This window comes from Pseudophryne corroboree, chromosome 9, assembly GCF_028390025.1.
Source record: "Pseudophryne corroboree isolate aPseCor3 chromosome 9, aPseCor3.hap2, whole genome shotgun sequence".
NCBI classification, from domain to species: domain Eukaryota; kingdom Metazoa; phylum Chordata; class Amphibia; order Anura; family Myobatrachidae; genus Pseudophryne; species Pseudophryne corroboree.
In genome coordinates, this window is record NC_086452.1 from 56,493,695 (window position 1) to 56,508,797 (window position 15,103).

General features: G+C 45.3%; 1 protein-coding gene across 9 annotated transcripts in view; it reads left to right on the top strand.

Moving 5' to 3' along the window:
• Positions 1-15,103, top strand: part of ST3GAL3 (ST3 beta-galactoside alpha-2,3-sialyltransferase 3) — an 810,547-nt gene that overhangs the window by 650,632 nt on the left and 144,812 nt on the right. For all 9 annotated transcript variants that reach the window (XM_063939361.1, XM_063939357.1, XM_063939363.1 and 6 more), the window contains one exon: positions 12,485-12,577. In XM_063939361.1, coding sequence (XP_063795431.1) covers positions 12,485-12,577 — 93 coding nt within the window. The remainder of the gene's footprint in view (positions 1-12,484; positions 12,578-15,103) is intronic.

Sequence of the window (15,103 nt, forward strand, 5' to 3'; positions counted from 1 at the left end):
CCGGCGGTCGGGATTCCGGCGCCGGTATGCTGGCCGCCGAAGCCCAACCGCCGGCATAACATACTACACCCCCTAGAATGTTATATGTATTGGTCTTAGAGGAGAGTAATGTTTGTTGTATTTTTTGCCATGCGTATCCTAGGACTTTGGTGAAGCCCTAAGATTTTAGAAATAGTTTTGTAACCTTTTCCAGTGTGATGAGCATCAACCAGTGGTGTATCTATAATTAATACAGAGGGTGCGGTGTACATGGCCTGCTGGGTCCATGTTCTTTACTACTATAATATATTATATTATACTACTATATTATATTATATTATTATATTATACTATATATATATATATATATATATATATTGTTCTTTACTACTATATTATATTAATTTATATTAATTCGTGTTCTGTAATACTTACTTCTCCATAGTCCCACAGCGCTGCACAATTCACTGGAAAATGGCCATTTTCCCGGTGATAAGCGCATGCACAGTAGAAAAATCACTGAGAACATGGCTGCTGTACCATATTCCTGAAGACCTGCATACACTCTGTAGACTCTAGCACAGTGCCAGAATTTACTTGCTTCTGTCACCGGCTAGAGAGGAGAGGGCCCGGCCAGAGGCTGCGCATGGGTCCCCTTCTCATTTAATACACCCCTAGCATCAACAACGGTTTATTTGGAGGCGATGGAACGGCGGGGGATGCCGGCATTGCTAGCAATTTCTTCTGCTTGACCCTGCAGCATGGCCTACTGGATGATATCGCTAACGACAGCAGGGGCCTATTCACTATACACTTTGAACGATCCGGCCGATAGAGCGTTTCCGGTTGGAAACAACATATTGGGGAGAGATCGTTCCACTGTGTACCCAGCTTTAGGCTTGCTTTATAGTTAAGATTTACATGAAGATCTAAACACACTTATGCAGATATTCAGAGAATTCTAAAGGCTTCACAAACTTGTTATCCCCACTGTCTACATTCACATTTATTAATATCACATTGCGGCTTCTCTTAGAGTCCAGGCTGGCTGAACTGAGCCTCACAGAACACTTAATATCTTATAGGGAACAATGGAGGTAATTCAGGGTTTATTACAGCAGCAAATTTGTTAGCAATTGGGCAAAACCATGTGCACTGCAGGTGGGGCAGATATAACATGTGCAGAGAGAGTTAGATTTGGGTGGGTTATATTGTTTCTGTGCAGGGTAAATACTGGCTGCTTTATTTTTACACAGCAATTTAGATTTCAGTTTGAACACACCCCACCCAAATTTAACTCTCTCTGCACATGTTACATCTGCCCCACCTGCAGTGCACATGGTTTTGCCTAACTGCTAACAAATTAGCAATCAACTCTGAATTACCCCCATTGAGACACGACACACAGCCGCAGAAGGCGTGCTGTCCATACCTCTGTCACGTAAACGCGCCGCTCGCTGCCCATTATTTCCCATGAAAGGGGAGCGTGACTGAAACTGATTACAGGTACTCCCGTACTTTAAATAAAATGCATCTGCGACCATTTCTTCTTTGACGCCATAAATCAAAAATGCCGGGCCCGTTACACTTCATAGCAGAACCTCTGTCCAGACCTCAACATTTAATGGCTCGCTTAGATTCCATTTTTAGTTGCAAGGATAAACAATTCTGGATTGTGACATAATGATGAACATTCGGCCTAAATACTGATGTTTTCCTCCACTATGTCGCGGAGCTTTCTTCTGTGCAGAGTTAACCCTCGCCGCCCTGCGGTTGGATTGTTGGAGCAGTACATCTGCAACACGTTCACCTCTGCGTGATCAAAACCACATCTTGGATTTTGCAACACATTGAAAGATAAACCAGGACGATGTTTGCATAGGAATTCTCTATAAGCAGTATCTCATTAAGATTCCGGATTTCCATGTGCTGCATCCAAGATAACTTTACAGAACTTATCGTATAATCAGTTACTCATGTTCTGAGTATAACCGGAATGCAATTATGTGAAGCATATAACACTACTAATTATATCATGTTTGATGGTTTCTTTGCAAATTTCTACCACTTTAAAGGGTGTCTCCTGCAACGCATCACTTTTTTTAATATTCCTATCACTTTGCATCTGGATTTACTGACGGGGAACATTCCAGCTGTCACCGAGTACGATACGTCCTTCCCTATCTGCCCACAACTCCTGGAATGGTAATAATAGTGAAATCCTATCTGCCTTCACAGGAGAGACATATGTACAGAATAATATTTCAATGTCTGACATATATTTACCACCACAGATTAGCCAGTGTATCAGTGACTAACAGGTCTTCATCACTATATAGATTCAGGTCCTATTCACTAATTCCTGAATGCTGGGGCCAGTCTTACTCACTGTGCTTCTCCCACAATTAGGTTCTCTGGCATTCTTAACAGATGGAGTAGACTTTATTACCATTTCTTTAGTACACCACAGGGCAATTGTCATAGCATGTCAGAGCACATCTCTAGTCACTTCATTGGAGTAGTTATAACTGTATGTTATTATTACTAACTGGAGAACCAAATGCTGCTGAAATAAAGACGTCTTCATCTGCGCCACCCATTCACACACTGTGTAGGCTGCATACAATGTTAATGCTGCACAAATCCAGATTAAGTGACTCTTTGTGGCCCTTGTAGTAAATGGCCAGGAGGCCTAGGAGTGTATGTAAAGGTGTGGAAAATATGAACTTGGATGGTTTATACTGTGAAACACACAAACGTCAGGAGTGTTACAAGTGGGCACATCCGTAATTGAAATCTGGGGCGTACAAAAGTTGCTGCTTCTTGGCGTGTTTAAGCAAGAAATTGCAATATTATTCAAAGAAGAAGCAGTGAAGGGGTAAAGTTACCCCCTTGGACTGAACCTGTCACAACATCTCTTATTACCACCAATAAGGTTCTGATACCTGTGTTAGGAATAGAACGTGTTTAGTGAATTATATTTTTTTTATCCCAACGATTACACTACTAGAATGCTGCTCAATCTGTCTCCTCGCAATAAAGGAACATGTCAACATGTGGAACATACAGTAGATGTGTAATATAGGCTATGTAGCGTTTCCCCCCTCTGTGACACTCTTCCCTGTATACACAAGGGTCAGCTGCTTCCAACAAGCACTAACACAGTGATGTAGGTTTAAGCGGAACTATGCTGAATCTTACTATACTGTCCAAGGCTACGTCAGTCATTCCATATATGGGAGGAGCTATGATAATGAGCACAAGGACCTTTGTAGCAGCTGAGCGGACACCAACCGCTGTTAGGTGTCACAATGACATTTTTTTTTTTTTTTTTGGAATATCCAGAGAAGAGCATTAAATCAAGATCACACGGCTACATTAAACACCAAAGATGGTTTATTAAGCAGATATTAGATGTGCATAATATGGCGGTCTCAGGGCCCTTCCCGTTCTCAGATGTATAAGCACCGTGGAATAATAAACTCATTTAGCATGGATCGCGTGTGGTGTATACACTGATTGATGGGCTATAACTGTTTCTATAACAACTTGCATGCAGTGACACGAGTGAGGGGTCACAATCTAATGCAGTGAACTAATACCCCTGCACTGGGGAAAGTCTGATGTCCCTGAACTGTCAGCAGTTATATGAAACATAACTTAGGGTCAAACACAATGAGTGGTAACCTAGTTCATGTGCGGCCCTCTACCCTTAATCTAGGTAACAAATTAGGAGTTGGGGGTAAGGCTGAAACCTGCGCAATGTAATTCTGCAGAGACGTTTTCATCTGTGACCCTGTTGCACTTGTGGTTATTAATGTAGCTCCTATAAAACATGGGAGTATATGTAATAGCCTACAAGTACCAGGCAGCCACAAGATCTTGGTGAATTCCGTATACTTAAAGCAGCAATGTTTTAAAAGGCAAAACCAACCTGCTTTTGCCTTTATGATAATTGCCGCTTCAAATATGGAAGCTAATTCGACAAAATCTTGTGGCTGCCAGGCTATTACATATATGATTGGGACCCAAAAAGACACCAGAGCTTTGCAGCACATTACTGTGTAACAGAACTTGTACCTTGCTGTAATGATTTAATCCAGAATCACACAGCTCTTTATATTAGATGAAGGAGAGAGGACATGTGGTACCCATTCTATATGCCACCAATTCTGATCTCTCATGCGCCATTGGCAATGGGAAACAATTGTTAAACCTCTTCTTAAAAAAATATAATTTAGATCTCGACTGCATGACCAACTACAGACCAGTATCAAACCTTCCTTTTCTAGGAGAGGTTATTTAGAACGTGGTTGCAAATCAACTGGAAACCTGCCTGACAGCCCCTCATATTTATGATCCATTCCAATCAGGTTTCAGGAGAAGATATAGCACAGTCCTGGTGTATTTGTCAAATGATCTTCTGATGGTAAGAGACAGAGGTGACTGTTCAATCTTAATCCTTCTGGATCTCTCTTCAGCATTTGATACCATGGACCTTGGGATTCTGTTTTATGTGGACTGATCATGTACGTAATCTTGGCGTTGTCCTGGATGGTGGCTTGACACTTAAACATCAGGTATCAACCACAATGAAATCCTCATTCTTTCACCTGAGGAACATAGCCAGAATCAAGCACTTAATTCCCTCTGAAGATCTGCCAAAAGCCTTCCATGCATTTGTATCATCTCGATTAGACTACTGTAATGCTTTCTACCTTGGTCTCCCAGCAAAAGGATTGCAACGCTTACAGCTGGTACAAAATGCATCTGCCAGGCTATTAACTAACCAGCCCCGTTCCAGCCACGGAACATTCTTTACTCCCTCCACTGGCTGCCTGTAAGATAGCGAAACGTCTTCAAGATTGGCGTACTGACTTTCAAAGCCCTACATGACCAGGGTCCAAGGTACCTGAAGCAGCTTCTGATCCCTTACTTCCCCGCTCGATTACTGCGATCTGTAGATGAAGGTCTATTAGCAGTACTTAGAAGCTCCCGGAATTATCTGGGGGTCGAGCTTTTAGCCATGAGGCTCTGACTCTATGGAACTCACTTCCCCGCACTGTGCGAGAGGCCCCAACTATAGAATCCTTCAAAAGTAGACTCAAGACTTTCCTGCTTACTCTAGCATTTCTTTTATTGTCTATTTAGTATCTCCATACTCTGTATTTTATGAAAAGCTTTTCTGTACTTTAGTGTTTCTGTACTGTATTATGTTAAGTGCCTTGAGTCCTATTGGAGAAAGAGCGCTATATTAATAAAATTATTATTACCTGTATTATTAATTCTTATTATTATTACCTTCTTTGCATAGGGGATGTTATGTGGTGTGGAAGTTGGCAGAATAAGATCACACTTAGTCTAGTATTATATGACACTGGCCCAGCTATTCTGTAGTATTCTGAAGAAGCTGGGGTATAAAGCAAAGAACAAAGGGGCCGATTCAGACCCTGATGTGAAAAACTCGATATGAAGCTATTTTTGCACATCTGCGCATGTGCGTACGCTTGTATGTGCATGTGCAAGGTCCTAAGCCCTGGAGGGGCGGGAATGGAGCGTCAATTCTCCATTTTAGGGGTGCGGTCCAGACAACAGAGGCGTTTCCGACTGTTGGAGGGCCGGGTCACAGCGGCTACATGATGTTGCAGTGCTTGGGTGTGACCCTTAACATGGCGGGTAGCCGCCTGACTTTTCAGGCAGTGGTCTACGCTAAACATGTGAATGCTTTGCCACCGTGCGATGCTCTCGCATGTCTGCGGGGGGAGGGGGTTTGGTTGGCTGGATTCGGCATGCTGGGCATCTTACCACAAGTCAAAGAAATTGATCATAGATGTGCGTTTTCTCGCACATCTACGATCAGGTCTGAATTATGCCCACAGCTGGGTACACACTCTGCAGATCAGATAAGTGCTCTGATACTTGGAGCGATTATGCGATCAGCGTACAGCGTTATTCATAGCTCAGTGTATACATTTTTCATTGGATTGGGAGGTTGGGCACGTTAAGCAGTTTAAAATGCAACCTCCTGATCTGAGCGCTTGCAGGAGTGCTTTAAGCCGTTTATCCTGCATACACGCATGCGCAGTTATCGGGCCGATCAGCCGATATCGGGTGATCAGACCAATAATTGTATAGGTGTGTATCTAGCTTAAAAGCGGAGGCCGAAAGGGCATGAATCAGTAATGGGCAGAGAGGGTGGCAGATGAAAACTGGAGGGGCCGTCTGTTTCCCGTCGCTGCCTGTGCTTAGCAGGAAATTACACTTCTGTACAAAATAAATACGATTCGCTGCGCCATGCCTGGTAAAAGATCCCCATCCTGTGTAATGATCCTTGTTTTGGTCTACTTATATTACTGTCTAAGAAATGAATAATTGGACCACAAGTTGCTATATTCCATGGTCTAGGCCAGTGGTTCCCAAACTTCTTTGAATCACGGCGCCCTCGAGTATCAGAATTTTGTTCACGGTACCCTTAGGCCAAAAGTTTCTAATGTAGAGATTCAGAAAAGAATATTAAAGTTATAGTAAATTGTGTTTATACGTCATCCTTTAAGGTCAGTTATGTGGCAAGGGACAAGATTTGCTTCTGTTTCTCCATATTTCTCTAACGTCCTAGTGGATGCTGGGACTCCGTCAGGACCATGGGGAATAGCGGGCTCCGCAGGAGACAGGGCACATCTAAATAAAGCTTTTAGGATCACATGGTGCGTACTGGCTCCTCCCCCTATGACCCTCCTCCAAGCCTCAGTTAGGTTTTTGTGCCCGTCCGAGAAGGGTGCAATCTAGGTGGCTCTCCTAAAGAGCTGCTTAGAAAAAGTTTTTTTAGGTTTAAATCTCAGTGAATCCTGCTGGCAACAGGATCACTGCATCGAGGGACTTAGGGGAGAGATTTCCAACTCACCTGCGTGCAGGATGGATTGGAGTCTTAGGCTACTGGACACTTAGCTCCAGAGGGAGTCGGAACACAGGTCCTCCTGGGGTTCGTCCCGGAGCCGCGCCGCCGATCCCCCTTACAGACGCTGAAGACGGAGGTCCGGAAAGCAGGCGGCAGAAGACTCCTCAGTCTTCATGAAGGTAGCGCACAGCACTGCAGCTGTGCGCCATTGTTGCTACACGTCTCACTGATTCAGTCACGGAGGGTGCAGGGCGCTGCTGGGGGCGCCCTGGGCAGCAATATTAAATACCTTTAGTGGCAAAATAAATACATCACATATAGCCATTAAGGCTATATGTATGTATTTAACCCAGGCCAGTTTTCTTAAAACCCGGGAGAAAAGCCCGCCGAAAAAGGGGCGGAGCTTATTCTCCTCAGCACTCAGCGCCATTTTCCTGCTCAGCTCCGCTGGTGAGGAAGGCTCCCAGGACTCTCCCCTGCACTGCACTACAGAAACAGGGTAACAAAGAGAAGGGGGGCATAATTTGGCGATATTGATATATTAAAAGCGCTTATATCAAAAACAACACCTTCTAGGGTTGTTTATATACATTTATAGCGCTTTTGGTGTGTGCTGGCAAACTCTCCATCTGTCTCCCCAAAGGGCTAAGAGGGTCCTGTCTTCGATTAGAGCATTCCCTGTGTGGCTGCTGTGTGTCGGTACGTGTGTGTCGACATGTATGAGGACGATGTTGGTGTGGAGGCAGAGCAATTGCCGGTAATGGTGATGTCACCCCCTAGGGAGTCGACACCGGAATGGATGGCTTTAGTTATGGAATTACGTGATAATGTTAGCACATTACAAAAGTCAGTTGACGAAATGAGACGGCCGGAAAACCAGTTAGTACCGGCTCAGGCGTCTCAGACACCGTCAGGGGCTGTAAAACGTCCCTTACCTCAGTCAGTCGACACGGGTACCGACACAGATGAATCTAGTGTCGACGGTGAAGAAACAAACGTATTTTCCAATAGGGCCACACGTTATATGATCACGGCAATGAAGGAGGCTTTGCAGATCTCTGATACTGCTGGTACCTCAAAAAGGGGTATTATGTGGGGGGTGAAAAAACTACCTGTAGCTTTTCCAGAATCAGAGGAATTGAATGACGTGTGTGACGAAGCGTGGGTTAACCCAGATAGAAAACTGCTAATTTCCAAGAAGTTATTGGCATTATACCCTTTCCCACCAGAGGTTAGGGCGCGCTGGGAAACACCCCCTAGGGTGGATAAGGCGCTCACACGTTTATCAAAGCAAGTGGCGTTGCCGTCTCCTGATACGGCCGCCCTCAAGGATCCAGCAGATAGGAGGCTGGAAACTACACTGAAGAGTATATACACACATACTGGTGTTATACTGCGACCGGCAGTAGCCTCAGCCTGGATGTGCAGTGCTGGGGTAGTGTGGTTGGATTCTCTGACTGAAAATATTGATACCCTGGATAGGGACAGTATTTTATTGACTCTAGAACAATTAAAGGATGCTTTTCTTTATATGCGAGATGCTCAGAGGGATATTTGTACTCTAGCATCAAGAGTAAGCGCGATGTCCATATCTGCCAGAAGAAGTTTATGGACGCGACAGTGGTCAGGTGATGCGGATTCCAAAAGGCATATGGAAGTATTGCCATATAAAGGAGAGGAATTATTTGGGGTCGGTCTTTCGGACCTGGTGGACACGGCAACTGCCGGCAAATCCACTTTTTTACCTCAGACCCCCTCCCAACAGAAAAAGACACCGTCTTTTCAGCCGCAGTCCTTTCGCTCCTATAAAAACAAGCGACCAAAAGGACAGTCTTATCTGCCGCGAGGCAGAGGAAAGGGTAAGAGAGGGCAGCAAGCAGCCCCTGCCCAGGACCAGAAGCCCGCCCCGGGTTCTACAAAGCCATCAGCATGACGCTGGGGCTTTACAAGCGGACTCAGGAGCGGTGGGGGGTCGACTCAAGATTTTCAGCAATCAGTGGGCTCGCTCACAAGTGGACCCGTGGATCCTGCAGATAATATCTCAGGGTTACATGTTGGAGTTCGAAAGGTCTCCCCCTCGCCGGTTCCTAAAGTCTGCTTTACCAACGTCTCCCTCAGAAAGGACGTCGGTTTTGGAAGCCATTCACAAGCTGTATTCTCAGCAGGTGATAGTCAAGGTACCCCTCCTACAACAGGGAAAGGGGTATTATTCCACACTATTTGTGGTACCGAAGCCGGACGGTTCGGTAAGACCTATTCTAAACCTGAAATCCTTGAACCTGTACATACAGAAATTCAAGTTCAAGATGGAGTCACTCAGAGCAGTGATAGCGAATCTGGAAGAAGGGGACTTCATGGTGTCCCTGGACATAAAGGATGCTTATCTGCATGTCCCAATTTACCCCTCACACCAAGGGTATCTCAGGTTCGTGATACAAGACTGTCATTATCAGTTTCAAACGCTGCCGTTTGGTTTGTCCACGGCCCCTCGGGTCTTTACCAAGGTAATGACCGAAATGATGGTTCTTCTACGAAGAAAAGGCGTATTAATTATCCCTTACTTGGACGATCTCCTGATAAGGGCAAAGTCCAGAGAACAGCTGGAAGTCGGTGTAGCACTAACCCAGGTAGTGCTTCAGCAACACGGGTGGATTCTGAATCTTCCAAAATCTCAATTGACCCCGACAACTCGTCTGCTGTTCCTGGGAATGATTCTGGACACGGTTCAGAAAAAGGTGTTTCTCCCGGAGGAGAAAGCAAGGGAGTTATCCGAACTTGTCAGGAACCTCCTAAAACCAGGAACTGTGTCAGTACATCAATGCACAAGAGTCCTGGGAAAGATGGTGGCTTCTTACGAAGCGATTCCATTCGGCAGATTCCATGCACGGACATTTCAGTGGGATCTGCTGGACAAATGGTCCGGATCGCATCTGCACATGCATCAGCGGATAACACTGTCACCAAGAACAAGGTTGTCTCTCCTGTGGTGGTTGCAGAGTGCCCATCTGTTAGAGGGCCGCAGATTCGGCATACAGGACTGGGTCCTGGTGACTACGGATGCCAGCCTACGAGGCTGGGGAGCAGTCACACAGGGAAGAAACTTCCAGGGCGTGTGGTCAAACCTGGAGACGTCCCTTCACATAAATATACTGGAGCTAAGAGCGATCTACAATGCTCTAAGCCTGGCAAAATCGCTGCTTCAGGGTCAGCCGGTGTTGATCCAGTCGGACAACATCACGGCAGTCGCCCACGTAAACCGACAAGGCGGCACGAGAAGCAGAAGAGCAATGACAGAAGCTGCAAGGATTCTGCGCTGGGCGGAGAATCATGTCATAGCACTGTCAGCAGTGTTCATCCCGGGAGTGGACAACTGGGAAGCAGACTTCCTCAGCAGACACGACCTTCACCCGGGAGAGTGGGGACTTCATCCAGAAGTCTTCCACATGATTGTGAACCGTTGGGAAAGACCAAAGGTGGACATGATGGCGTCTCGCCTCAACAAAAAATTGGACAGATATTGCGCCAGGTCAAGAGACCCTCAGGCAATAGCTGTGGACGCTCTGGTAACACCGTGGGTGTACCAGTCAGTGTATGTGTTCCCTCCTCTGCCTCTCATACCAAAGGTACTGAGAATTATACGGAAAAGAGGAGTAAGAACAATACTGGTGGCTCCGGACTGGCCAAGAAGAACTTGGTATCCGGAACTTCAAGAGATGCTCACGGAGGATCCATGGCCTCTACCTCTAAGAAGGGATCTGCTTCAGCAGGGACCTTGTATGTTCCAAGACTTACCGCGTCTGCGTTTGACGGCATGGCGGTTGAACGCCGGATTCTAAAAGAAAAGGGCATTCCAGAGGAAGTTATTCCTACCTTGATTAAGGCTAGAAAGGAAGTGACTGTACAACATTATCACCGCATTTGGCGAAAATATGTTGCGTGGTGTGAGGCCAAGAAGGCTCCAACGGAAGAATTTCAATTGGGTCGATTCTTACATTTCCTGCAAGCAGGATTGTCTATGGGCCTAAAATTGGGGTCCATTAAAGTTCAAATTTCGGCCTTATCAATCTTCTTCCAGAAGGAATTGGCATCAGTGCCTGAAGTACAAACTTTTGTCAAAGGTGTACTACATATACAACCCCCAATAGTGCCTCCAGTGGCACCGTGGGATTTGAACGTAGTTTTGAATTTTCTCAAATCTCATTGGTTTGAGCCTCTAAAATCGGTAGATTTAAAATACCTTACATGGAAGGTAACCATGCTATTGGCCCTGGCTTCAGCCAGGAGAGTTTCAGAGTTGGCGGCTTTATCATACAAAAGCCCATATCTGATTTTCCATTCGGACAGGGCAGAACTGCGGACACGTCCTCATTTTCTCCCTAAGGTGGTTTCGGCTTTTCACTTGAACCAGCCTATTGTGGTGCCTGCGGCTACTAGCGACTTGGAGGACTCCAAGTTACTGGACGTTGTCAGAGCATTAAAAATATATATTTCAAGGACAGCTGGAGTCAGAAAATCTGACTCGTTGTTTATATTGTATGCACCCAACAAGATGGGTGCTCCTGCGTCTAAACAGACGATTGCACGTTGGATCTGTAGCACAATCCAACTTGCACATTCTGTGGCAGGCCTGCCACAGCCTAAATCTGTAAAGGCCCACTCCACAAGGAAAGTGGGCTCATCTTGGGCGGCTGCCCGAGGGGTCTCGGCATTACAACTTTGCCGAGCAGCTACGTGGTCAGGGGAGAACACGTTTGTAAAATTTTACAAATTTGATACTCTGGCTAAGGAGGACCTGGAGTTCTCTCATTCGGTGCTGCAGAGTCATCCGCACTCTCCCGCCCGTTTGGGAGCTTTGGTATAATCCCCATGGTCCTGACGGAGTCCCAGCATCCACTAGGACGTTAGAGAAAATAAGAATTTACTTACCGATAATTCTATTTCTCATAGTCCGTAGTGGATGCTGGGCGCCCATCCCAAGTGCGGATTGTCTGCAATACTTGTACATAGTTATTGTTACAAAGATCGGGTTATTACTATTGTTGTGAGCCATCTTTTCAGAGGCTACTTCGTTTTTTGTTATCATACTGTTAACTGGGTTCAGATCACAAGTTGTACGGTGTGATTGGTGTGGCTGGTATGAGTCTTACCCGGGATTCAAGATCCTTCCTTATTGTGTACGCTCGTCCGGGCACAGTACCTAACTGAGGCTTGGAGGAGGGTCATAGGGGGAGGAGCCAGTACGCACCATGTGATCCTAAAAGCTTTATTTAGATGTGCCCTGTCGCCTGCGGAGCCCGCTATTCCCCATGGTCCTGACGGAGTCCCAGCATCCACTACGGACTATGAGAAATAGAATTATCGGTAAGTAAATTCTTATTATTTTATGGTTGGCAGCCGCCGGCACTGGTTTTGCCTATCACACTGACTATATAAATAATTTGAGTTGGTCCTGGACCACCAGCCCAGGGCACCCAGTTTGGGAAACACTGATCTAGGGGGAACTGTTACCTTTTGAATACATGAATATATAACTGATTGCTTATAATATGTTAGATGTGATGGAGTAATCTCTACCTCAGTTATGACTTTGCTTTCGTATTTGATTTTTAGATCGGCAGAACTTGCAACACGGTACGCAAACTTCTCTGAGGGCATCTGCAAACCGGGCTATGCTTCTGCGATGATGGCGGCCATCTTTCCAAAGTAGGTACCACTGCAGATCGTTACTTTGTTGTCTCAGTGTATTTGTGCAAAAGACGGAATGCCAAAGAGTATCTTTTGCCACTAAGCATATACGAGATTGCTCATGGTTGAATTAGGATGTGGGGCAGTCTTTGACTGAATTATGGTGGTGTGCGATGAGCAACCTTAGTGTGATTTTCTGAGTAATGAGCTGCTGCAGAATACCAGTTAAGGTAAGTCTTTTCTCTATAGCAGCTCACGATTGTGCAGGACTTCTTACCAGCTGATATCACCAGGCAGCTGATTATCATCCAGCAATTTTATTAATAAATTGCAGCAATAGAACATTTTATATCGCTATGACAATTGTCAATTGAAAATCTTTGTTATAGACGCATAATAATAAATAAGACCAAAGACTATGGCCGGGCACTATTAATTTATAAAGATTGATACAAATTATAATGGAAAAAATTACTCTGCAGCAAAAACCTCTACACATATGCCTGTAAACATATGTTAGTTATAAATGGGTCACAAATAACCCATATATAATAGAAACCAGTGTCGGGCTGGGGCATGTAGGGCCCACCGGGGTAATGCAAGGGTAGGGGCCCATGTTTAGGGGTGTGACCAGTCTGCAGAGGGGGTGGGGTCTGCCACCTCATTGGTTTGACTAACCATTAGAGAGTGCAATGTCTGGGCCCCGTGTATACAGTAAATTCAGCTGCTGCATGCATGATAATGTACCAGATTAATAACAGCAATGCACTGTAGAAAATACACCATAGTCCAGTATAAGGTAACATATGTATGATGTATAATTCAAGTGCACAGTCTGGAACCTGATCCATAAGTAGAGGTCGCAGGATCGTGGCCCAGCTGGGATGGAAAATAAATGTACACGTATATAAGTATTATTATTTTTTTTAAGTTCTCTGGACTTTTATGTTTGATATTTATTTAATTACTAATACTCTATTTTTAAGAAGTATATGTCTATTTGTATTTTTTATATGTGTGTTTAATAGATTATATATAGATGAATGACATATACTGTATATGCAATTTTGAAATAATACGGGAGGTGAAACTAGTAAAGAAAATCATTAAGGCCAGTTATATTATGAGTCAATGGCTGTATAATTGGATCAATACACCTGAATGGGGAGAAACACCTGAAGTAATTCATTGATCCATGAAGCAGGTATAAGAGGTCCTCTGGTATCCAACTACCACTTCTCTTTGAGACAGCTCCCTGATAGGAGCAAAACCGGTTAGAGGATTACCTGCTTGGGTTTCACTGTGAATTTAAACCTGAGACATCCACCAAACCTGTACCTGCTGCAGCATTTGTGAGTGTTGTCGTCCCATGAGAACTTTGCCTTGAGTGCATATTGCCAATGTTCTACAGGTGAGCCGGGAGCTGCAGCTGGCCATCTCCATCACCGTGATTGGTATGGGATGCCGGTGCACGAGATGCCGAATGTCAGTATGCCAACATCGGTATCGCCAAAATGCCGGCAGGGGGATGAGCGCAATGAAGCACCTTGCGGGCTCGGCGTTCTTAGCTCGTCACAGGTTCTGTTCTCCTCTACTGGTGTCATGGACACCAACAGAGGTGGAATAATCTACTTTGTCGGTAATTCGGCTGCGGTATAGTACCCCTGTCGGGATCCCGGCGTCAGTATTGAGACAGACAGGATCCCGTCGGGCGGTATTTTAACTAGAGATGAGCGGATTCGGTTTTACTCGGTTCTCAAAACCGAATCTTATTGGCTATCCAAAACACGTGACATCCGTGAGCCAATAAGATTCGGTTTTGAGAACCGAGTAAAACCGAGTAAAACCGAATCCGCTCATCTCTAATTTTAACCACATAAACTGCCACCGGTATCCAAGCACTCTGGGAACGGTCCACCTGATGACAGTGGTCTCCGCACAGCGTTTTGTCCTTTCCGCCATAACATCCAGAGGTGGCTGGGCAGTGTAGCGCTATTACGTGCCATAGGATAGAGGAGATTTGATTTTGCAGGACTCTCAACAGGACAGATGCAAACTCAGATTAGTTTACATAATAAATTTCAATTATTTTAAACAGCTGTTGTGGATATTTTATCTGGACTGTGCTTTGGATCAATAAACATTGTGATATATCACTATTTTCTCTGACGTCCTAGTGGATGCTGGGACTCCGTCAGGACCATGGGGAATAGCGGCTCCGCAGGAGACAGGGCACAAAAGTAAAAGCTTTAGGATCAGGTGGTGTGCACTGGCTCCTCCCCCTATGACCCTCCTCCAAGCCTCAGTTAGGTTTTTGTGCCCGTCCGAGCAGGGTGCAATCTAGGTGGCTCTCATAAAGATCTGCTTAGAGTAAAAGTTTTGATAGGTTTCTTATTTTCAGTGAGTCCTGCTGGCAACAGGCTCACTGCAACGAGGGACCTAGGGGAGAAGGAGTGAACTCACCTGCGTGCAGGATGGATTTGCTTCTTAGGCTACTGGACACTAGCTCCAGAGGGACGATCACAGGTACAGCCTGGATGGGTC